Source organism: Anguilla rostrata, chromosome 8, assembly GCF_018555375.3.
Source record: "Anguilla rostrata isolate EN2019 chromosome 8, ASM1855537v3, whole genome shotgun sequence".
Lineage (NCBI taxonomy): Eukaryota > Metazoa > Chordata > Actinopteri > Anguilliformes > Anguillidae > Anguilla > Anguilla rostrata.
In genome coordinates, this window is record NC_057940.1 from 46,632,486 (window position 1) to 46,656,748 (window position 24,263).

A 24,263-nucleotide genomic window follows, 5' to 3' on the forward strand; every position below is an offset into this window, starting at 1 on the left:
GACGTGATGGTCGGTCTATCACAGCACTATCACAGTCTATCTTTTTCTGTGGGACTGTGGGAAAATTGGTGCCTGGAGAGTAATTCGTTCATTGTGAAGAAATTTTAGAACTAAAAATTTTATTTGGCCGGGTAAATTTGTTGTTTTGAATGGTCTTCAATTGGAAAATTTGCTTCTGGGTACCAGAGGCTCACTAAACTGCAATACTTTGAGCAACCACTAGAGTTTATGCACTTCAAGGAGAATGGCAATCCCTTGTCGGTACTGGATACAAGAAGCCAGAGGCCACAAACATCCTGTGTGCAAGTTACATTGTTAAAAAATTATCAAATCAATTCTAGTGTGATTATTTTGTTATGGTGCTGTATTAGCCATGCCAAGTTAGTCAGTACTTACATAGTGGATAAAGACTGCCCACTGTGTTTTTCATCATCGATAGAGTATTTGTTTTTCTAAACAAGGGCAGGTGGTGATGGGGTGGTGGGCTTCATGTATGCAGTCATGATTAATACAAAAGTCAAAAGCCCTGTGCATCTCAGAGAATGACTGATGCCCAACTAAAAAATAACTCTTCACTTTACCTGTGTTTATGATTATTTTAGCAACCCGGTTACATATATAATAGGTTTTGGGACAGGTTACTGGGCTGGTTTCAGTGTTTTCCAGGTGGAAGAAAATGAACAAAATTAGCCAGTTTTTCATTTCGTTCTAACAGTTCAGGAGCCTTATATTGCAGAAGGAACAAAAGAACAGAAATATTAAAATTTAGATTTTGCTTGGAACGAACAGATAGAATAAAATTTAATTTTCAAGCCCTGTTTTGAAGTGTATGCATTTACAATTACCCTTAGAATTCTCTTTGTTGTAGAGACAGACTTTTTTATACTGCTATGACTCCTTGCTGGAAAATGTACTGGTAATCAATACCAGCTGTGTTACTTGTCTTACCTTAGCTGAAAAGTGCCTGAGAATTGAAGGAAGCCTGTTGCTCTGTCCTGGAGTACTTCATTTTCTGGGTGTTAATTATAATTGCCTACACCTAGTGCTGTTATTCCCTCTCACTCCCATCCTTTCTCTTTCACACAAGGGTCCAGCATCCACAGCCAGACTCTGGCCACCCTCAGTGGAGACCTCCCCACACCATTCAACATCACCACTACTGGCCACCAGCTGCTGCTGCGCTGGTCTGCTGACCATGGGACCAACAAGAAGGGTTTTCGCATCAGATATGTTGGTGAGTATCAAAGTATGTATCCATTTTCTATCAATCTCTTCAACGTTGCACGCTTACTCTATTTATCTTGCTTCTCTAACCGCATGTGGAGAAAGTTTTCATGCATATATCCCACAGGCTTGTGGGAGTTGATAAGCATGCTTTATTGCTGCTCCTGAAGAGGTTGTATTAGTAATTTACAGATGTGTTCCATGAGCCAGCTTTCTTGCTTGTCCTGTGGTTTACAGACAGCTCTGTACAGTTTACAGTTTTCCATTTTCATAATTTTACACTAGAATGTTGAGTAAAAAAACATAATATATAGCTGCAAATATCAATTGAGGTAAGTTTCAGACCCCAAAAAGCAAAATATAAATATATACAAAGACATTTCATGTTTTTCAATTCAATCAATTTCAGCAGTTGCATTTCTAAATTACAGCGGTTTCGTTACATAGGTAGTATAAGGGGAAAGTGTATCAAGGCATATTACAGACAGGGGAAAGTGTATCAAGGCATATTACAGACACACTGAGAAAAGTGCTAAAATGTTGTAGGGGACTTGCCGCTACTTCTCATAGTTGGGCACCAACATGTAGAAGATATACATCTATATCCTCAAAGGTGGCATCATCATATATTAATCAGCCTCATAAATTAAGTATACAAACTATGAATTGGAAATTTAAATTAATAACTATATTAATTATTATTAAAATTACACACATGGATAGTGAATCTTAACCAAATCATAATATCATATTCAGCCAATACCAAATTAATATAAATTAAAACCGCAAGCGGCGTTGGGAGGGGTCCAAGCATTGGCACCGTCGCGCCCCCTATGGAGCGATTTTAAAATGGCTTTATGCTCATGATCATATGCCTTCACCCAACATATCTACTGAATATCATGATGATCATATAAAATATTGATGACTTATGGCCATTTTTGTGCTAAGAGATGCTGTCGGATGACTTAGTTACGTCGCCATGGATATGTCCTGGCCGCTTCCCGTAAAGGCCTTTACTATGTCGTAACACTTAGATGGCATGTCATAACACTTAGATGGTCCGGCGTGTATGCACAGCTGCAGTGTTTCTGCGCCGCAACTAAAAAAGGTGTCACACTAGTGTTGTCACGATACCAAAATTTTGACTTTGATACTGATACCAGGTTTAGTATTACGATACTCAATACTGAAATGATACTTGAAACTTAAATGATGCTAATTCGATACTCGGTACCTAACGATACTGAAATTACCTTAATAGATGAGAAACGTAATGTCCACAAGGGTTGACCTCATTTTCGAAGTCATGGTTTATGAACAACCTGGTTCATTAACAACCTTTAAGTTGAAGCCTCTTCAACATATTAATATGCATAGGCCTATAGTGTTACAACACTGAACAATAGAAAAATATGTTAAATATATTTCAAAAATTAAACAGTTGTAAACTAAATAATCTTTAAAACAGGTCTTTCACCTTTAAATAGATTTTAAAACAGCATATTTTAATAACAATATAGCGTCTATCTATAATAAAATATTTCCACACTGGAACACCTATTGCTACTGAAGTGAACTGAGTCAAAGCTTGCGCTGTATCAAGGAGCTGAGTGCACAAGTGCAAGTCACCTTACTTGGCAACCTTAGTTGCAACTGCCTTCTAGCGAAGATTCTGACAAATTACACTTTTCATCCTCTCAATCAGTAATGTGGGAGACAATTTTCCCTGGCTTTTACATTTGACTCAAAACTACCGAACGTCGGAATATTCTAATACCGAACCGTTTTTTTTTTTTTTTTTTTTTTTAAGTACCGAGAAAGTGCTGAAGTTTTGGTATACCGTGCAACACTACGTCAGACACATATTCCAATCCATTGCTCAGCTTAGCAGAGAATGCACATTTCAGAGCGCCACAGAGACAGATAATAATAACACATAAATGCACATTTCAAATAATAAAGACGACATTGAGAAAAAACGGAAATAAAAGACGTAATATCAACTCGCGATCTGCGTGCTGCGCGCAAAGTAGCCTACCGTTTTATTTATTTAGACATTGGCAGATAAGAAAAATTTTGGTTACGCTGACCTATAAAACAAAATTCCAAAAGCAAAATCAGACATGTTATACATCGTTAGAAAGCTTATACTTTCACCTACTGAATAAATTAATTGTCAATCAAGCCAAATTGCACTAAAAAGAGCAACAAGTGTGGTATCACGCACAGCTATTATTGAAGATAGCAGACCCAGGCGTCACAGATGCGCGTATATTTCGCAAACGGATTGTCCAAGACAATATATGACCACTCATTCGCAAAAGGGACATCTGTACGCGTAAAATCAATGGTAAGATTGTATATTTATTCAATGTTTAGTCCCAGATATTGACTGTAGAATGACATGGTATCATTTTTGAAAAAGTTAGTCTCGCTTATTTCGTTATTCAGTGAGCAGCGTTTTCACTGCTGTATTGGCATATTTTAGGGCTAATGTCGGGTTTATGTTGTTGCTACGGAATATTGCGTTACATTACATTACAGGCATTTGGCAGACACGCCTATCCAGAGCGACGTACAACAAAGTGTTTAACCATAACCAGGAACAAGTGTGTCGAAAACCCTAGAGGGCAGTAGCCTACCATTCCGAGTGCAGGGAACAACCGCATAGTTCAACTTGGACCCTGTAGGTTAAACTGATTAACACTAACACAAACAAGAACAGCAACAACGCAGTCTATGCAAAAATACAAGCAATAGTTAAGACGAGTTAAGTCACCTACAAAACAACTACCTAGTTACAACCCTAAACTTACAGTCGGTTTAGAGATTAAATTGAGAATACGATTTACAGCATAAATTGCGTCTTTTGTTTATATTCAATATTAGTAATTGCAGTGAGAAACTGCAGCTGTAGGTCGTTATGTTATGGTAGCAACGGAACGAAGCGGACTATATATGTATTAGGCTACCGTCATTGTTTCATTATACCAGCGTGTTTTCGCGCGTTTGCACAGAAACTCAGAACCTATCAATAAAATGGTTTAGCTTTTTCTCAGCATAATGACAGATTCAAAGACTAAACGAACTCACCCGATACTGTCTTCAAATAATGTCTGGCACTGTCTTCCATTGCTTCCCGACGGTCAGACCGTCCCCTCACTGATGAAAACTAGACCCTACGGTGTCGGATTACTTGCGTCGCCATGGATGTCGCTTGCCGTAAAGAAGTTTACTAGATGTCGTAACCGTTTAGATTTGGAGCCACAGCTCTTCCGCACCCCACCTAATAAAAACGACCAAATGGCGGGCAAATTATATGGCGGACATAGGTGGTCCCAATAGCAAAGTTGTAGAGCACATTCAGATGCATCGGTCGCTGAAGTTTTGTGTTGATCTGACTTATGGTGTAGGAGTTATGGACTTTTAAAGTATGACCCTTTGTTATAGCGCCACCATCTGGTCGATATAGGTGATTTTTAGTCCCTGAGTAGTGGGGGGCCATAGGAACCCACCTGCCTAATTTGGTTGCTCCAGGACTTACGGTTGCTGAGCCTCAGACACTTTTAGCAGAGAAAAATAATAAGAATAATAATAATCCTAACAGATACAATAGGGTTCCACCAGCTTCGCTGCTTGGACCCCTAATGATTCAGCTAAATGGTGAAGGTATACTACTAAGTTCTTTTGATTAGCAGCAGCTGACTCAATTCAACACAAGAGAAACATTGATACGGACAATCTTGTAAATATAATAAAGTTTATTGAATACAAAGTGCTGAAAAGGGCAAAGCACAATTCACTACGATAATGTAATAAACTTTGTGAGTGCACGTGTGTGTGGGTGTTGTGTGTGCGTCCGTAATGCGTGGCTCTCTTGGTTCTTCGACCACCGCTAATCATAGAAGTGCTTCGGAGCCCGTTGTTCCTCCCACAGCCGGTAGCCGAGGGTATACGCGCCTTGCTCAGTTGCAGGCCTTGCGAACACTTCCTGGTGTGTGGACTCAGGCGAGAGGGAGAGAAGGGTGGCGAGTCCTGAGAGAAGAAAATGGAACATAGAGCGTGAAACAATGGCAACCTCAATTTTATTGAAGGTTCCGTGTTTTTACAGTAAGCCAATACTGTAACAGGAAAGCTGTGGTAGGAGGCGTGGTTAAATGAGTCACTCTGAGTTGGATAAATGGGCTTTGTAGCTTAGTGGTTTTGTAGTCCATGGTATGTACAATGTGCAAAATAAGACAAAATACAAAGTGCAGTATTTTTTAAAAATTATTTCTTCAGTCATAACAAATTCAGCACACTCCTCTCATCCCCTGCTCCTGCTATTTATGCGCTTTTACATACGTCTCTCTCCTGTAATCTCGGAACCAATCGGCTCACCCATCAAATTAAAATTACGATTTAGCCTCTGGGGGTAACGCAGTAGTTCCATGAATCAGAAGTACCCCAGCAGATGGCGGCATTCCATATGCAACCTAGTTGCGTCCTTTCCAGAAGTCTTACCATGTTTATAGTCCGATAGATAATTCTTCAAATGAGAATGCAATGGCGATCACAGACAAAAGTTTTCAACAGGATTATTTCACAAATTAGCAGTTTACGTTGTATTCAAAATTTCAAACCACTTCAAGACCTTATATTGAGGTATTTACTGGAAAAGCAGGACGTATTTGCCTGTCTGCCGACAGGTGACAGCTAAAGTTTGATCTAAATGAAACATGGCCCACAGCTGGCTCGCAGCTAGCTAAGGACTTCCCTGAGAGCCACTGGCCAGATGCCATCGTGTTGGTTATTTAACTGCGTTCTTTTGTTCGAGTTTTTGTTTTTCATGTTATTTCAGGCAATTTAGCCATCTTCTGTCGATACAATCAGTATTATCATCTGTACTTATGTGGTGTTGCCCATGGATTCTTTTTATGTGCGCACTGCACCACCGTGATTGGTCAAGCCTACTCAGCTTTAGACACTTCCAGCAGGAAGTTATCACCTATGTTTTCATTTAGTTAATTCATGTTTTTGAAATGGTCTGCTATTTCATTTATGAGAAAGTCTGTCAAAGAGAGAGAGTTTCTCCAGGGATCTTGCCTTCCAAAGAGACCGTTTTCATTGTTTGCAAAAGTTATGTTTGCAATTTCACTTGCATAGGCACTGGACTAATTTTTATTAAATACTTATTCCCTACAAGGAAAGCTAAGTCTGGGTACCTAGCTTTCAGCCAGTTCTGCCTTTTACCTGTGGTATCCCTTGGAAAGATGCTCTCTCAAATCGTAAAGCAAAATGTGATTAAATGATTCACTGGTTATTTTCCATCTATCCATTCTCTAACCACTTGATCCAAGTCAGGGTTGCGGTGGCAAAGGGGCAAGCAGAGCAACTCAGACGTCTCTCTCCCCAGCGACTTCTACTAACACATCCCGGTGGATCCCCAGGCAATCCCAGGCAAGCCTTTGGTCTACCCCTAGGTCTACCCCTGGGTCTCCTCCCCAGTGGCCGAGCCCGGAACACCTCCAGAGGAAGGTGCCCAGGAGGCATCCTTAATAGATGCCTGAACCACCTTGACTCCTTTCAATGCGGAGGAGCAGTGGTTCTACTTTGAGGTCCTCCTGGATAGCTGAGCTCCTCACCCTATCAAGGGGAATAAGCCCTGTCACCCTACGGAGAAACCCCATTTCGGGTACTTGTATTCGCGATCTCACTCTTTCGGTCACTACCCATAGCTTGTGACCAATGGTGAGAGACAAAAATTGACTGGTGAATCGAGAGCTTTGCCTTTCGGCTCAGTTCCTTCTTCACCACCACCATCCGATACAATGCCCGCATTACTGTGGCCGCTGCACCTAGACGGCTGTCGATCTCCGAATCCCTTTTTCCCTCACTCATGAATGAGACCCCAAGATGCTTGAACTCCTCCACCTGAGGCAGTTGCTCCTCCCTTACTTGAAGTGGGTAAACCATCTTTTTCCGGAAGAGGACCATGGCCACAGACTTGGAGGTGCTGATCTTCATCCCGACCACATCACACTCAACTGCAAACCGCTCTAGTGGGCATGGAAGGTCACAGTATGATGAGGCCAAGAGAACGACGTTATCTGCAAACAGCATAGATGCCACGCCTATGTCCCCAAACTGGACACACTCCATACCTCGGCTGCACCTTGAAATTCTGTCCATGAATACCACGAACTAGAGGGGAGACAAAGCGCACCCTTGGCAGAGTCCGACACCCACTTTGAACGAGCTTGACTTAATGCAGAGAATGCAAACACAGCTTTCACTGTGAGTATACAGGGACAAAATGGCATGCCACAGTGACTCTGGCACCCTATACTCCCACAGCACCTCCCACAAGATATCCCGGGGCACACAGTCATATGCCTTCTCCAAATCCACAAAACACATGTAGACTGGATAAGCAAACTCCCATGCCCCTTCAAATATCTGTGAGAGGGTAAAAAGCTGCTCTGTTGTTCCGTGGCCTGGACGAAGCCCGCATTGTTCCTCCTGAATCTGAGGTTCAACTATCGGCCGAAGCCTCCTTTCCAGTACCTTGGCATAGAATTTCCCAGGGAGGCTGAGGAGTGCGATTCCCTGATAATCCCCTTCTTAAATTTTGTGATACATATTTTTTATTTTAACTGAAATTATAAAAGCTATTTCCTGTTTTAAGATAAGGTAACATAACAATGCTTGCCATTTTCCTGACTAAATTAGTGTTCTGATTACCTACAGATTAGATAGTATCTAACGCCGTATCAATCCCCGGAGTCTCTGCCTCCACTCTGTGACCTGGCAGAATATTCCACATATTGACTACCCTCTGCATGAAAACATTCTTCCTAATGTCTGTATGGAATTTACCTTTTACTAATGTCCCTGAGTTCTACTAACAGAACTCAACCTGAAGAATCTCTTCTAGTTTACTTTGTTGTTCCCTTTTATGAATTTAAAAGCCCCAATCAGTGAACAAGTCCAAGCCTTTCCTCATAACACATCTTTTATACCCAGAATCAATCTGGTTGCCCGTCTTTGGACCTTTTCCAGTGCCTCTATGTCTTTCTTGTAGTACAGTCTCAAGAACTGCACACAATACTCTAAGTGTGGTCTGACAAGGGTATTGTATAGGGTGAGTATGATCTCCTTAGATTTATACTCAATACTCCTGGCTATGTATTCCAGCATTCTGTTGGCTTTTTTTACTGCTACAGGACATTGACCAGACCCTGATAGGCTTTGATCAACTATTACTCCCAAGTCTTTTTCTACATGTGCAGATTCTAATTTTGTACCATCCATAAAGTAATTCTGCCCTATGTTTTTATTCCCCACATGTAGAACTTTACATTTGAATTTCATTTGCCAGGTTTTTGCCCACTTCTGGATTCTGTTTAAATCTTCTTGGATTACTTTAGTAGATTCCAAACTGTTGGCTAAACCTCCCAGTTTTGTAACATCTGGACCCAGCACCGATCCCTGTGGAACTCCACTTCCCACAATACCCTGCTCAGATAAGATCCCTCCTACTACTACCATTAGTGTTCTATCCCAGAATAGGTGTACCTAATAAGGTGGCCGGTGAGTGTATAATATCATAAGCCCTGCTCCCATCCAGACACTTGGTAGCTTCCTCGAAGAATGTCAAAAGGTTTGTCAGGCATGACCTTCCCTTGCAAAAACCATGTTGGCTACCCCTTAGGATGTTGTTATTTTCAAGAAGTAATTCTAGTTTGTCTCTAATGATAGATTCAAGTATTCTACATGTGATGCAAGTTAAACTGACAGGCCTGTAGTTTCCTGAATCAGTAAGGTCCCCTTTCTTATATATTGGTATTACAATACCCTGTTTCCAGTCATTCTGTATTTCTCCAGTTTCTAAAGACATAAAAAAATACATGCCAGTGGTTTAAAAATGATCTCACTTAACTCCTTTAGTACCCTTGGGTATATGCCACCAGGGCCTATGTAATTTATCTAACACTTCTATATCCCCTATCTCGATATCTGCAAAGACATTCTGAGCATTGAATATGCCTTCCAGCCTGTTAGTAACCTATTCTCTAGTAAAACTCTCAACAAAATAACTATTTAAGGCATCAGCAATATCTTTACTCTTAGAAAGCAATGCTCCTTCTCCATTTGTGATGCACCTGTTATCCTCTTTGACTTTCATTTTCCTACTACAGTATTGATAGAAACGTTTAGGATTACTTTTTGCATCTTGGTCAATTTACCTTTCAAAGAGCCTGTTGGCTTCTCGTCGTTCTTTTTAAACCTTAGCAATATTACTGTGTTCAGCCTTATTACTCTCAGTGCTGTAATCTTTATATATCTTATACAGTTTAGTTTTTTTCTCAAACTCTCCAGTATGGCTTTGTTCGTCCACTGGGGAGAGCGCTTCTTCAGCTTTCTGTTTCTTTTCCTTAGCATGCCAAATTCGAATTGTTATATGGCAGCTTCCAACAAATTACATACAAATACAAATTTACATACAAATTTAATATTATATAACAATCACTTCAGTGTAAGGGTGCTGATATCAATTTCTTTATTTGTGATTTCTCAAGCTGAACTAATTTAACAACCTCTGTTTTTGCATTTAGAGTTCTTTTAAAACCGTGCTTGCTAGTTTATCTGGACACAAGCAGATAAATATTTACATATACAGTAAAAGCATGTGTTCTAATATTTTCTTTAGTGAAATACATTTGAATAATTTTACTGTCATCACTGAAGAAACGTGTTGCCATCACTGAGTGTGACAGCACATAATTTGGTGCCTGTAGAAAAACTACTTTATTGACATTTTATTGGTTTTATTTACAGCCATGCAGCAGATGGTGCAAGATAATATTTACAGGGAACTTGGAAAAAAGGAACAAAGAATTTAAAAAATAATAATTTATATAAAAATAATTTAAAAGTAGAAAATAACTGCTAGGTAAAACAAAAAATAACTGCCACAATAATTAGGGCTCAACTGAGTGTTACAATTGTCATTTACTTGCTTTTTTCCCAATCCTCCCCTGAGATTACTGCTCCCTGGTTTATAATGGTAAAGCTCCAGTCCTGGACCAAAATGGAGCAAACCATGCCCTCTCACACTTGGGTAGAAAATAACGACATTCCCTGTCTAACAATGCAACAGTCCATTCATACCATACCATTTTTTAAATAAAAATTTAATAAAATGAATTGTGTCCAAGCAAAATCATATTCGTACAACACAAATGTTCCACTGCACTAGTAGCACTTATTGCAAGAAACCCTTACAGAAATCCCTCTGTGGGATTTGATCCCAGCTCATGTGGTAATATCTGCAGCACGTACAGGTGCACGCACCTTTACCCCACTAAGTTTCCTGCAGACGCCATAAAAAGAACAGGTAAGTAAGCTTTCACAAAATACTCTTAAAGGTCCAGGAAATTTAAATCAGGGAATTCTTTGCTGATGTGTTGTTTAAATATTTTTTGCATTTATAAATGACCAAGAAATATTTTACAACAATTTTGGCAACAACAACAAACAAAAAAAACGTATAAAAGCCTGTGCCGAAATTGGCTTGCTTTCTCCCTTGGCTAAACACCAGGTTTTTTTTAGTGAGTGGGGTTAACTGGGTGTTAGTTACATAAAAACCATTAGTCCAGTGAAATCCTTTCTACTTGTAATATGTAAATGATGCACTTGCCATTTTTGTGTGGGTAAGTTAAGTGTAAGAAGTTCTGCAGTCCTTCGCCCCACAAACCACACAATCCGCAGTTCTGGGACGCACACTGGTTTTATTGTGGGTTGGTTACGTATACACGGGTACATAAACAAAACAAAACACACACGGTATGGGAGGGGATTCAACAGCACATTGCTCCCACGTGCATCTCTCATTCTAGCGCCCCGGTCTCACTGCAGGCAGAGCATATAAACAATTACCAATCATCGTAATTGCGAACAGCCATGGTTGCAGGCCAGCTAAACCACTCCCTCTCTACCTGCAAATGGCACCCTAACCACACCACCCCTCCACAGTAAGTTAAGTTGAAAATGCCTAAGCATTGCACCTTCTTTGGATGTGAAGAAAGCAATACACTTTTTACTTTTCCCAAAAATGTAAAGACGTACAATGAATGGGTTTTATTACTGGAGCCCATGGGCACTGCAATATTACAATGACCTGTATTGCTAGTATTTGCCCATTTTTGCCCAATGCAAAAATATAGTGCATTGGTAAGTAGCCTTCTGGAGTTTGAGACTGCTATAGAGCCTAATGTTAACATACATCTCATTGTTACAATGTTATTACACATTGAATGATCTTTAGGCTTAACAATATACGGTAGTAAAAAAGGCATAGTTTATGTTGCTTTCTTTTGTTTTTTTGGTAGTGTATGGTTACCTACTGCATGCGACAGTCTGCTCTAACCGGCTCTAACCTACTGTAGCTAGTGAGGAAGAATAGTTTACATATGACGTGTCTTAGGAATATGAATGTTAATGAGCGCAGAATACACACCCACCCTGTCCTTGTCTAATGAACAGGTCTCAATAATCAAATAGTGTTTATTACAATTACAAATATATAGACAATTGTCACTTCTGGGGAATATAAGCACAATTTTAATCCAGGTTCCTGGACCTTTAAGTATAACCAACTAAAGAAAAAAAAAGAATCTCATACACGTTAACACAAGACAGAAATACAGTAGCACTCTCTCTTACACAATAAAAATTAATGTGCACATTTTCATTCATAAAAGTGAAAGATGTGAGAAGAAAAACCGGCCTTAGAAGCAAAAGAATATTGAGTATCGGTTCTACTACAAAAACCGACATGACCTAAGATGATTCCAGTTTCATTGGAGCTGTAAACACCTCAGAGCTAGACCAATGAGGGTTTGTAGCTGGAGGGGAAGGCACCGCGTGTTTTCCTTTGGCTGGTGTGAGTCAAAACGGAGATGTTGGTTATTTTTCCTCTGTTCGTAAGAACAGGGCACAATTACACTTAAGAATGCACTGGTTCCGTCGCCGCTGGTCAGATATGAAGGCGCTGCTTCATATCCCGCTTAAGACTGGCCTGAAACGGATTGGTAGCATTCTGGTTACTCTCCGTTCGCAAACGGAGCTATGCTGTCATCAGAGATATATCTGATCTGTCGCCAGACTGTCAATATTCCAATGGGAGCATCAGAATATTCACAAATGCGGGGAACAACACATCAAATATATCCATGACCACAGCAAGTAAGCGTAACAGTTACTAGGTTTTACCCTCGTGATAATCTGACTCCATATTAAATTATAATTTAAAATTTAGGTTTAACTATACATGGAACTTGGGAGTGGTTACACTCGACTCTATCTTGTGCCATCATTCCTCAATATATGCTCCCGGGTTTAGCACTATTGTTAAATCTCAGTTCGGTGAAGCCCCCAGAGGGTAGGAGGCGGACCACCATAATACATGCCTTCCTTTGTGCATAGATAGTTATGAGCCCAGGACAGTGCGTATCTATCGGGCTCCTTAAGGCGAATTTGACAAGAACCGGCGTATAACGCCCATGGGTCCTCTTAAGCCAAAACACCAGAACCAATACCACCAATCCCGTTAGCGGGCAGATCATGGTCGCCTATCTAACTTGAAGACCTCACTAAAGACGTTCGCTGTACTAGACCCCTGATCAGTAGGTCCTAGTCATAATTGTCCCCCTGAGTATTTAATCGGAATTTCGGCTGAAAAGAAAATAAAATGGATTAGAGTCATGAAGACCACGCAAGTTAAAAATAAGAAGAATTTATTGAACAGGCAGGTAGGTCATTAGCTTCAAATTCACAATCAATTATAAGGTTTAAAGACATAAATACAGAGAAAATAATTCTTACCCAGCCTGTTTAGCTACATACAAAATTACAGAGTCTGCGCATTGTGGGAAGTCGATTGCGATCTTCCCTGTTCAGCTACGCAAAGAACACAGTGCAGTGTGGGAAGCCGGTTACGATCTTCCTTGTCTAGCTACACACAGAAAACAGAGTATGCGCAATGTGGGAAGTCGATTACGATCTTCCTTGTCCATCTACACACAGAGCACAGAGTATGTGCAATGTGGGAAGTCGTTTACGATCTTCCTCGATTGCTTTGTCTCCCTTCCTTTTAAGCCAAATCCCGCGTTTGGTCTAGGCGGCATTGCCATAAATTAACCTGGCATAATACAGTAATTCAATGAAAACATGTGCATGGTTTGTAAGGTTTTACAGGGTTTTTGAATATGATAAACAGATGGTTTAGAGTCCAGATCCAGAAAAGAAATAAAAAGTGTAATGGCAGAGGGGCCCACATAAGGGCACTGCAGTACTGTCAAGGGCAGTTGCCCCACCATTTTGCCAGAGGTCTGATGATCTTTTTACCCTTAATGACCCCCACAACCATAGACAAAGAGACCAGTTCCCCTTACCTTAGTTGTGTCCAGATGGCAACATTCCAGAGGCCCAATGGCCTGCTCATCCCGAGGAAGTCCGAGTAACATTGTTTTAGCACACGGCTCTGGGTTCTTTGACGTCCAGGATGAGTCTCAGCCTGCAGGTTCATTCAAATGCCAGCCTTTTTTGTGTCCCAGTTTGACTCCCCTCTACAGAGCCGAAAACACCACTAGTTAAAACTAGCTAAGTGTGAAGTGGTAACTTCTTCCCCATTGTCACAATTCCCAAACTTGGTCCTGGGGCCCCCATGTGGAAGCTGGTTTTCGTTCCAACTACAATGGCAATCCTAAAATTTTAAGCTGTTAATTTTTATTAATTATGTTCTTTCCATATTTAGAGATTAATTACCCTCTTAATCCACATTATGCCAGAAATAGGTTTGCGTGGCATAAAGAATACAATTTCCATGTTCGTATTGTGCTTATTGTGCTATATTGCAAACAAATTCATAGAAGAGTTATTTTTTATCAAATAAAAGACTGCGGTGAATCAGTAGCCTCCTAATTAGGTTGTTGAACATGTGTTTCATTTCTTTAATAAGTTTTTCCTGAAACTTACTAACACGATGCAGATTTGGCTCATTGTAATTAGCTTTGTCTTAGAATTCTTCATTCTTCGTGCAATTCTAAATTCTTCCAGTTGGTTAGTACAGCTGTTTACAGTATAGTACAATAAGCACAATATGAACACTTCTTTAGAAGATAATTAAAACCAATGTACATGATTGTTTGGAATTCAGCAGTGCTTCCAAACTGGTAATTGTACAGCTGGAGACTATATGCATGGGGTTGAGAAAATCAGAGGATGTGAGAGGAATTTTTGATGTTTCTGACCCTCTCTGCAGCGCTGTACTGCAGCACGCCTGAATCTCCTCCACACGGCTCTATCATCAGCCAGACTGGGGGCCAACTCAACAGCCTGGTGCGCTGGACCTGTGACCGTGGATACAGGCTAATTGGAAAGAGTACAGCTGTATGCCGAAAGACTCCACATGGATATTATGCTTGGGACTCTCCTGTCCCAGCATGTCAAGGTAAGACCATCAGCAGAGAACCTATGGCTCCTGACCTATGTTCAGTGCTTCTAGCAGGAACCAGAAAAACCTGAGAGTCCTGACGTTATGGTTATGTACTTATTCTCTGACTTTAAAAGTGATGCAATGTTGCTGTTTTGCACTGCTGTGTGGCACTCAAATACTAGCACTTTCTCTCACTTTATTTATTTATTTTTCCACAAAAACTACTTGTTATTCACACTACCACCATCTGGTGGTAAATGTGAGCACTCAGATCCATAGCTGACTGTTAACACTTCGGGCTCTATTTTCCAGGTGGGTTGCGAGCCGTCACACTGATGAAAGTGTATTTTTACCGTATATTTTAAAGCACCTGTGCAGTTTGGTAATATGTAACCCGCCATGTGCCGAAGTGGGAGGGGAGCCGCTGCTGGCGGTGTGCCAGTCAGTATCGCATGGTGTAGTGCAATTTTGGCAGCTCCTTGGAATTTTTGGGACAGTCTACCCTGTCATTTGCACCATTTGCCACCTGCCTGCCCAGACCATGCCTATAGATTATGGCGTAGGCAGGGGTTAAATTGGGCCGGAGCCCACCGGAGCTGAGCTCCGCCTCCTCACTTCCAAATTGCACCTTGCCAGAGCTGAGCTCCGTCTCCTTCAATATCATATCATCATATCACACTTGTATTTTTTAAATCTCCCAGTAAATGTAATAGCATGTAAGTCTTGATGTATAATTCTCTAGACAACAAATAAAGACATTTGAGTCAAATTCTACACCCAAAACTATGTAAACAATGAGCTTGTAACAATTATCAGACGTCATCAAACGCGCGTGCGCCCGCACGCCATCACGCAAACCAAGTTTGTAATGGCGCGAATCGCATTCGTCTCGAACATTCCGATTCTGTCAAATTGTTTTTCTCCTCGGTAAGTTTCAGAAGTTCAATTCTGAGTTAGCTAACATTTTATGTGTATTTACTAAGCTGTCTGTTAAGCAGGATTAGCTGTGTGTTGCCTTGGTGAACTGAAATGGCTGTTTTTAGCTTCTCAGGCAGGCATCACATCAGAAACTGTGTAAATCAGCTGAAATTAAGCTAACTTTAGCAGCCAGTAAAGCCTAAACCTATGAGCCACATTCCTCATGAGAAAAACTAACGTTGAACGGACGTTAACTTCTTGTGGAAGCGGCCGCTTCCCCGTGTTTTGTTCGGAACACGATGAGTTTACGTTTGTACAATAAGTGGAAGATATCTGAGTAACTTGGATAACTGGCAGCTTTTTGGTTAGCTAAGCTAATTGTGTTAATTCATTCAGAGGCTTAATGAACAGTCAGTTTTAACAATGAAGAGGAAGAGGACCTTAAAAGATTTCTTTTTTGGTAAGTGTGGTCGTCTTGCTTAAAAAAATAATAAAATATAACTAGACAATTCCTGCAGAAATTGTGAAGTGTGGTTGCCGCCAACGCAAAGTCGACTTTGTGCTGAACAGAGTGAACAGTGGTAGGTAGTTGCTATGATGTCTGAGGCAGTTGCTAGGGTGTTGCTAGGTGGTTCTATGGAGTTCTAAGTGGTTTCATGGAATTCTAGGCGGTCGCTAGGGTGGTGCTATGTGGTTGCTATGGAGTTTCAGGTGGTTGCTATTGAGCTCCAGGTGGTTGCTAGGGTGTTGCTAGGTGGTTGCTATGGAGTTATAGCCGGTTGCTAGGGTGTTTCTAGGCATTTGCTATTGAGTTATAGGCAGTTGCTAGGGTGTTGCTAGGGTATTCTAGGTGGTTGCTAGGATGTTGCTAGGTGGTTGCTATGGAGTTATAGGCGGTTGCTAGGGTGTTGCTAGGCAGTTGTTATGGTGTTCCAGGTGGTTGCTAAGGTGTTGCTAGGTGGGTGCTATGGTGTTCTAGGCCGTTGCTAGGTGGTTGCTATGGAGTTCTAGGTGGTTGCTAGGGTGTTGCTAGGTGGTTGCTATGGAGTTCTAGGCGGTTGCTATGGTGTTGCTAGCTGGTTTCTATGGAGTTCTAGGTGGTTGCTAGGGTGTTGCTAGGTGGTTGCTATTGAGATCTAGGTGGTTGTTAGGGTGTTGCTAGGGGGTTGCTAGGGTATTCTAAGTGGTTTCTAGGATGTTGCTAGGTGGTTGCTATGGAGTTCTAGGCGGTTGCTATGGTCTTGCTAGGTGGTTGCTATGGAGTTCTAGGCCGTTGCTAGGGTGTTGCTAGGTGGTTGCTATGGAGTTATGGGTGGTTGCTAGGGTGTTGCTAGGTGGTTGCTATGGAGTTCTAGGCGGTTGCTATGGTGTTGCTAGGTGGTTGCTATGGAGTTCTAGGCGGTTGCTAGGGTGTTGCTAGGTGGTTGCTATGGAGTTCTAGGTGGTTGCTAGGGTGTTGCTAGGTCGTTGCTATGGTGTTCCATGTGGTTGCTAGGGTGTTGCTAGGCAGTTGTTATGGTGTTCCAGATTGTTGCTGGGGTGTTCCTATGTGGTTGCTATGGTGTTCCAGGTGGTTGCTAGGGTATTCTAAATGGTTGCTAGGGTGTTGCTAGGTGGTTGCTAGGGTATTCTAAATGGTTGCTAGGATGTTGCTAGGTGGTTGCTATGGAGTTATAGGCGGTTGCTAGGGTGTTGCTAGGCATTTGCTATGGTGTTCCAGGTGGTTGCTATGGAATTCTAGATGGTTGCTATGGTGTTGCTATGTGGTTGCTAGGGTGTTGCTAGGTGGTTGCTATGGAGTTCTAGGCCGTTGCTATGGTGTTGCTAGGTGGTTGCTATGGAGTTCTAGGTGGTTGCTAGGGTGTTGCTAGGTGGTTGCTATGGAGTTCTAGGCGGTTGCTTTGGTGTTGCTAGGTGGTTGCGATGGAGTTCTAGGTGGTTGCTATGGAGTTCTAGGCAGTTGCTATGGTGTTGCTAGGTGGTTGCTATGGAGTTCTAGGCCGTTGCTAGGGTGTTGCTAGGTGGTTGCGATGGAGTTCTAGGTGGTTGCTATGGAGTTCTAGGCAGTTGCTATGGTGTTGCTAGGTGGTTGCCATGGAGTTCTAGGCCGTTGCTAGGGTGTTGCTAGGTGGTTGCTATGGAGTTCTAGGCAGTTGCTATGGTGTTGCTAGGTGGTTGCTAGGGTGTTGCTAGGTGGTTGCTATGGAGTTCTAGGCAGTTGCTATGGTGTTGCTAGGTGGTTGCTATGGAGTTCTAGGCCGTTGCTAGGGTGTTGCTAGGTGGTTGCTATGGAGTTCTAGGTGGTTGCTAGGGTGTTGCTAGGTGGTTGCTATGGTGTTCCAGGTGGTTGCTAGGGTGTTGCTAGGTGGTTGCTAGGGTATTCTAAGTGGTTGCTAGGATGTTGCTAGGTGGTTGCTATGGTGTTCCAGGTGGTTGCTATGGAATTCTAGATGGTTGCTAGGGTTTTCTAGCTGGTTGTTATGGGTTGCTAGGTCGTTGCTATGGAGTTAGAGCCGGTTGCTAGGATGTTGCTAGGGGGTTGCCATGGAGTTCTAGGCGGTTGCTAGGTCTTTACTGAGTCCAATGACGCGACCCATAGTTCTCTATGACAAACGGTTCAAAAGTTATGAAATATCAAACATCGGCCAATCAGGAAGGGGGGCGAGGCTGATCTCCACCAATGGACAAAGGACTCTCTACCATGTCCAATGAGGCATTGCACAATTTGTGGCAATTTTTCCCCATAGAGATGAATGGCAGAATGTTCAAATCTAGAGAGAGACCAGAGTACTGCTGCCAGAAGACAGACCATTGTGACATCACAAGGGTGAGAAGACAGAGCATTGTGACATCACAAAGGTGAACATTCCGCCATTCATTCTCTATGGGAAAAATTGCCCACATAAATTCAAATTTTTCAAAAACCGTCCACCCAAACTTTCCAAAAAGTAATAGCATACCATTCCCGATCAAGCCGCTCGATTTGACATATTGCACGCGTATGTGGTGTGAAAACTCTGGGAGGAGTAGCGGTCCAAAAAATGGGTGGAATAATAATAATAATAATATGTGCAATAATAATAGTGTAGTTGCCCTAAGGCAACCACACTAATAATAACTAGACAATTCCTGCAGAAATTGTGAAGTGTGGTTGCCGCCAACGCAAAGTCGACTTTGTGCTGAACGGAGTGAACAGTGGTAGGTAGTTGCTATGATGTCTGAGGCAGTTGCTAGGGTGTTGCTAGGTGGTTCTATGGAGTTCTAAGTGGTTTCATGGAATTCTAGGCGGTCGCTAGGGTGGTGCTAGGTGGTTGCTATGGAGTTTCAGGTGGTTGCTATTGAGCTCCAGGTGGTTGCTAGGGCATTGCTAGGTGGTTGCTAGGGTATGCTAAGTGGTTGCTAGTGTGAGGTGGTTGCTATGGAGTTCTAGGCGGTTGCTATGGAGTGTGCTAGGCAGTTGTAGGTGTTCAGGTGGTTGCTAGGGTGTTGCTAGGTGTTGCTATGGAGTTTAGCCGTTGCTAGGGTGTTGCTAGGCAGTTGCTATGGAGTTTAGGCGGTTGCTAGGGTGTTGCTAGGGTATTCCTAGGTTGCTAGGATGTTCACGGTGTTGTATGAGTATACTGGCATGGTGAGGGTGTGCTCACATGGTATCTAGGTGGTTGCTACGTGTTGCCATAGGCTTGCAATGTTGTGGCATTTTTGATGGTGTTGCCAGAGTGGTTGCTAGGTTAGTAGTGGTTGCTAGGAGTTGCTAGGGTCATGGTGTTGCTAGTGGTGTTGATAAGTGGTTGCTAGGGTGTTGCTAGGTCATTTGCTATGGAGTTCCAGGTGGTTGTCAACGTGTGCTGGTGGTTGCTATGAAGTATAGCGTTGCTAGGTGTTTGCTATGCAGTTGTATGGTGTTCCAGTTGATGGGTGTTGCAGTAGGTCATTTACAAGTGGTTGCAAGGTTTGCTAGGTGGTTGCTATGGAGTCTGGCGTTGCTATGGTGTTGCAGGTGTAGGTTGCTAGGGGTGCTAGGAGTTGCTGCTTGGTTGCTAGGGTTGCTAATCTAGTGTGCAGGTGTGTAGGGTGCTATGGAGTTCATAGGGGTGCTAGGTGTTGCTAGGTGGTTGCTATGAGTACTAGGGGTTGCTAGGTGTTGTAGTGTTGCTTGGATTCTAGGCGGTTGCTAGGGTGTGCTAGGTGGTTGCTATGGAGTTCTAGGTGGTTGCTAGGTGTGCTAGGGGTTGCTAGGAGTTGCTAGGGTTTCTAGGTGTTGCTAGTGGTTGCTATGGAGTTCTAGGGGTTGCTAGGTGTTGCTAGGTGGTTGCTATGGAGTTCTAGGCGTTGCTAGGTGTTGCTAGGTGGTTGCTATGGTTCTAGGGGTTGCTAGGGTGTTGCTAGGTGTTGCTAGGTGGTTGCTAGGAGTTCTAGGGGTTGCTATGGTGTTGCTAGGTGGGTGGCTATGGAGTTTAGGCGGTTGCTATGTGTTGCTAGGTGGTTGCTATGGGTTCTAGTGGTGCTATAGGTGTTGCTAGGTGGTTGCTATGGAGTTCTAGGTGGTTGCTAGGTGTTGCTAGGGGTTGCTAGGGTTCTAGTGGTTGCTAGGTGTTGCTAGGTGGTTGCTATGGAGTTATAGGCGGTTGCTAGGGTGTTGCTAGTGATTGTTATGGTGGTTCAGGGTTGCTAGGTGGTGCTAGGTGTTGCTAGGTGGTTGCTATGGAGTTATAGGTGGTTGCTAGGGTGTTGCTAGGTGGTTGCTATGGGTGTTGCTAGGTGTTGCTAGGTTGCTTGTGTTCTCAGTTTGTATGTGTTCAGGTGTGCTAGGTGTAGGTGGTTGCTATGGGTTCTAGGTGTTGTGATGGTGTTGCTAGGTGGTTGCTAGGAGTTAGGTTGCTAGGTGTTCTAGGGTTGCTATGGTGTTGCTAGGTGGTTGCTATGGAGTTCTAGGTCGTTGCTAGGGTTTGCTAGTGGTTGCTATGGGTTCTAGGTGGTTGCTAGGTGTTGCTAGGTGGTTGCTATGGAGTTCTAGGCGTTGCTATGGGTTTGCTAGGTGGTTGCTATGGGTTCTAGTGGTTGCTAGGGTGTTGCTAGGTGGTTGCTATGGAGTTCTAGGGTTGCTGTGTTCCAGGTGGTTGCTAGGTGGTTGCTATGGTGTTGCTAGGTGGTTGCTATGGAGTTCTAGGTGGTTGCTATGGTGTTGCTAGGTGGTTGCTATGGAGTTCTAGGTGGTTGCTATGGAGTTCTAGGCGTTGCTAGGGTGTGGCTAGGTGGTTGCTATGGAGTTCTAGGCTGTTGCTAGGGTGTTGCTAGGTGGTTGCTATGGAGTTCTAGGCAGTTGCTATGGTGTTGCTAGGTGGTTGCTATGGAGTTCTAGGCCGTTGCTAGGGTGTTGCTAGGTGGTTGCTATGGTGTTGCTAGGTGGTTGCTATGGAGTTCTAGGCCGTTGCTAGGGTGTTGCTAGGTGGTTGCTATGGAGTTCTAGGTGGTTGCTAGGCTGTTGCTAGGTGGTTGCTATGGAGTTCTAGGCGGTTGCTATGGTGTTGCTAGGTGGTTGCTATGGAGTTCTAGGCGGTTGCTAGGGTGTTGCTAGGTGGTTGCTATGGAGTTCTAGGTGGTTGCTAGGGTGTTGCTAGGTCGTTGTTATGGTGTTCCATGTGGTTGCTAGGCAGTTGCTAGGCAGTTGTCATGGTGTTCCAGATTGTTGCTAGGGTGTTGCTAGGTGGTTGCTATGGTGTTCCAGGTGGTTGCTAGGGTGTTGCTAGGTGGTTGCTAGGGTATTCTAAGTGGTTGCTAGGATGTTGCTAGGTGGTTGCTATGGAGTTATAGGCGGTTGCTAGGGTGTTGCTAGGCATTTGCTATGGTGTTCCAGGTGGTTGCTATGGAATTCTAGATGGTTGCTAGGGTTTTCTAGTTGGTTGTTATGGGTTGCTAGGTCATTGCTATGGAGTTAGAGCCGGTTGCTAGGATATTGCTAGGGGGTTGCTATGGAGTTCTAGGCGGTTGCTATGGTGTTGCTAGGTGGTTGCTATGGTGTTGCTAGGTGGTTGCTATCGAGTTCTAGGTGGTTGCTATGGAGTTCTAGGCAGTTGCTCTTGTGTTGCTAGGTGGTTGCTATGGAGTTCTAGGCCGTTAGGGTGTTGCTAGGTGGTTGCTATGGAGTTCAAGGTGGTTGCTAGGGTGTTGCTAGGTGGTTGCTATGGAGTTCTAGGCGGTTGCTATGGAGTTCTAGGTGGTTGCTAGGGTGTTGCTAGGTCGTTGCTATGGTGTTCCATGTGGTTGCTAGGGTGTTGCTAGGCAGTTGTTATGGTGTTCCAGATTGTTGCTAGGGTGTTGCTAGGTGGTTGCTATGGTGTTCCAGGTGGTTGCTAGGGTGTTGCTAGGTGGTTGCTAGGGTATTCTAAGTGGTTGCTAGGATGTTGCTAGGTGGTCGCTATGGAGTTATAGGCGGTTGCTAGGGTGTTGCTAGGCATTTGCTATGGTGTTCCAGGTGGTTGCTATGGAATTCTAGATGGTTGCTAGGGTTTTCTAGCTGGTTGTTATGGGTTGCTAGGTCGTTGCTATGGAGTTAGAGCCGGTTGCTAGGATGTTGCTAGGGGGTTGCTATGGAGTTCTAGGCGGTTGCTAGGTCTTTACTGAGTCCAATGACGCGACCCATAGTTCTCTATGACAAACGGTTCAAAAGTTATGAAATATCAAACATCGGCCAATCAGGAAGGGGGGCAAGGCTGATCTCCACCAATGGACAAAGGACTCTCTACCATGTCCAATGAGGCATTGCACAATTTGTGGGCAATTTTTCCCCATAGAGATGAATGGCAGAATGTTCAAATCTAGAGAGAGACCAGAGTACTGCTGCTAGAAGACAGACCATTGTGACATCACAATGGTGAGAAGACAGAGCATTGTGACATCACAAAGGTGAACATTCCGCCATTCATTCTCTATGGGAAAAATTGCCCACAAAAATTCAAATTTTTCAAAAACCGTCCACCCAAACTTTCCAAAAAGTAATAGCACACCATTCCCGATCAAGCCGCTCGATTTGACATATTGCACGCGTATGTGGTGTGAAAACTCTGGGAGGAGTAGCGGTCCAAAAAATGGGTGGAAAGAAAGAAAAATAATAATAATATGTGCAATAATAATAGTGTAGTTGCCCTAAGGCAACCACACTAATAAAAAAATAATGCTGAATAGGAATGTAGACAAAGTCATGTGTAGAATAAGTAATTTTTCATAATCAAAAACATGTTTAACTAATGCTATTGTGTTCTCTCTTCATTATAAGTGCTCCATTGCACATCTACTCTAACTGCATGTTTTAGCATAAACTGTACAGATATTTTTTTTCCTAGACATGACAGAAATTGTTGTAATAGGATAAAAGTGCACCAAAATGAACATAGTTAATAATTTGGCCATAATTAACAAGTATTTTGTTGGTTATTTTGACAGTAGTATACTGGATGTCTGTTAGCAGGTGTATGCATTTAAAGTATGATGGAAAAGAGGCCATGGCTGATATAAATGTGAACTTTGCAGCAGTAGCACCAGCACAGCCCTCAGCAACAGCAGCAGCAGCACAGCCCTCAGCAACAGCAACAGAAGTAGCAGCAGCACAGCCCTCAGCAACAGCAGTAGTAGCAGCACAGCCCTCAGCAACAGCAGTAGCAGCAGCACAGCGCTCAGCAACAGCAACAGCAGTAGCAGCAGCACAGCCCTCAGCAATAGCAGTAGCAGCAGCACAGCGCTCAGCAACAGCAACAGCAGTAGCAGCAGCACAGCCCTCAGCAACAGCAGTAGCAGCAGCACAGCCCTCAGCAACAGCAACAGAAGTAGCAGCAGCACAGCCCTCAGCAACAGCAGCAGCAGCAGCAGCACAGCCCTCAGCAACAGCAGTAACAGCAGGACAGGCACAGCCCCCAGCAGCAGCAGCACAGCCCTCAGCAACAGCAGTAGCAGCAGCACAGGCACAGCAACCAGTAGTGGCAGTACAGCCATTAGCAGTGACCGTAGCAGCACAGTTGCAAGTTTGTTGGACTTTTTCACAATTTGAACACTTCAAGACAAAATTTCCATTCATATTTATGTCAAATAAGGCGCTAGGGTGTGAGATTTGTAGAGATGCTGGTTCACCAGGGGTGTTAAGGTCAGGGTCCAACAAACATACATTTTCTTCTGAATGGAAAAATGGCAATGTCACTCCATATGGAAACAAAAGAAAAACAAATGAAATCACTGAGAAAAAAGCTATATGACCACAAAACATCTCACAGTCATAAACTGGCTGAGTCAATTTGCCAGAAACAAGCAGAAAACCCGTTAGATGCCAGTTTCAGATTCCAGCACAGCAGGAACTACTAAGCACCACTGAAAAGGTTTTCAGAATGGCATATTATGTTGCAAAAAACAATCGCCCATACACCGACCACCCTGCTCTCATAGACTTACAACGTGTTAATGGACTTAATATGGGAAGAGTCCTTCATAGTAATGTTACATGCACAGATATTGTCCATTTCATTTCAAAAGAAATGAAACGAGCCCTGATGGCAAGCATCAAGTGTACAATACCCAAAGTGTCCATTCTGATCGATGAAAGTACAACACTTAGCAAGAAATGTTGTTTAGTTGTATATATTAGAGCATCTGT

General features: G+C 42.9%; 1 protein-coding gene across 6 annotated transcripts in view; it reads left to right on the plus strand.

Annotated features, from left to right (window-relative positions):
* The window catches only part of csmd3b (CUB and Sushi multiple domains 3b), a 919,486-nt gene that overhangs the window by 722,378 nt on the left and 172,845 nt on the right, over positions 1 to 24,263 (plus strand). For 4 of the 6 annotated variants that reach the window (XM_064348440.1, XM_064348441.1, XM_064348443.1 and 1 more), the window contains 2 exons: positions 1,088 to 1,246; positions 14,534 to 14,722. In XM_064348440.1, the coding sequence (XP_064204510.1) occupies positions 1,088 to 1,246; positions 14,534 to 14,722 (348 nt within the window). The remainder of the gene's footprint in view (positions 1 to 1,087; positions 1,247 to 14,533; positions 14,723 to 24,263) is intronic. The other 2 variants (XM_064348442.1, XM_064348445.1) reach the window with 1 other exon arrangement.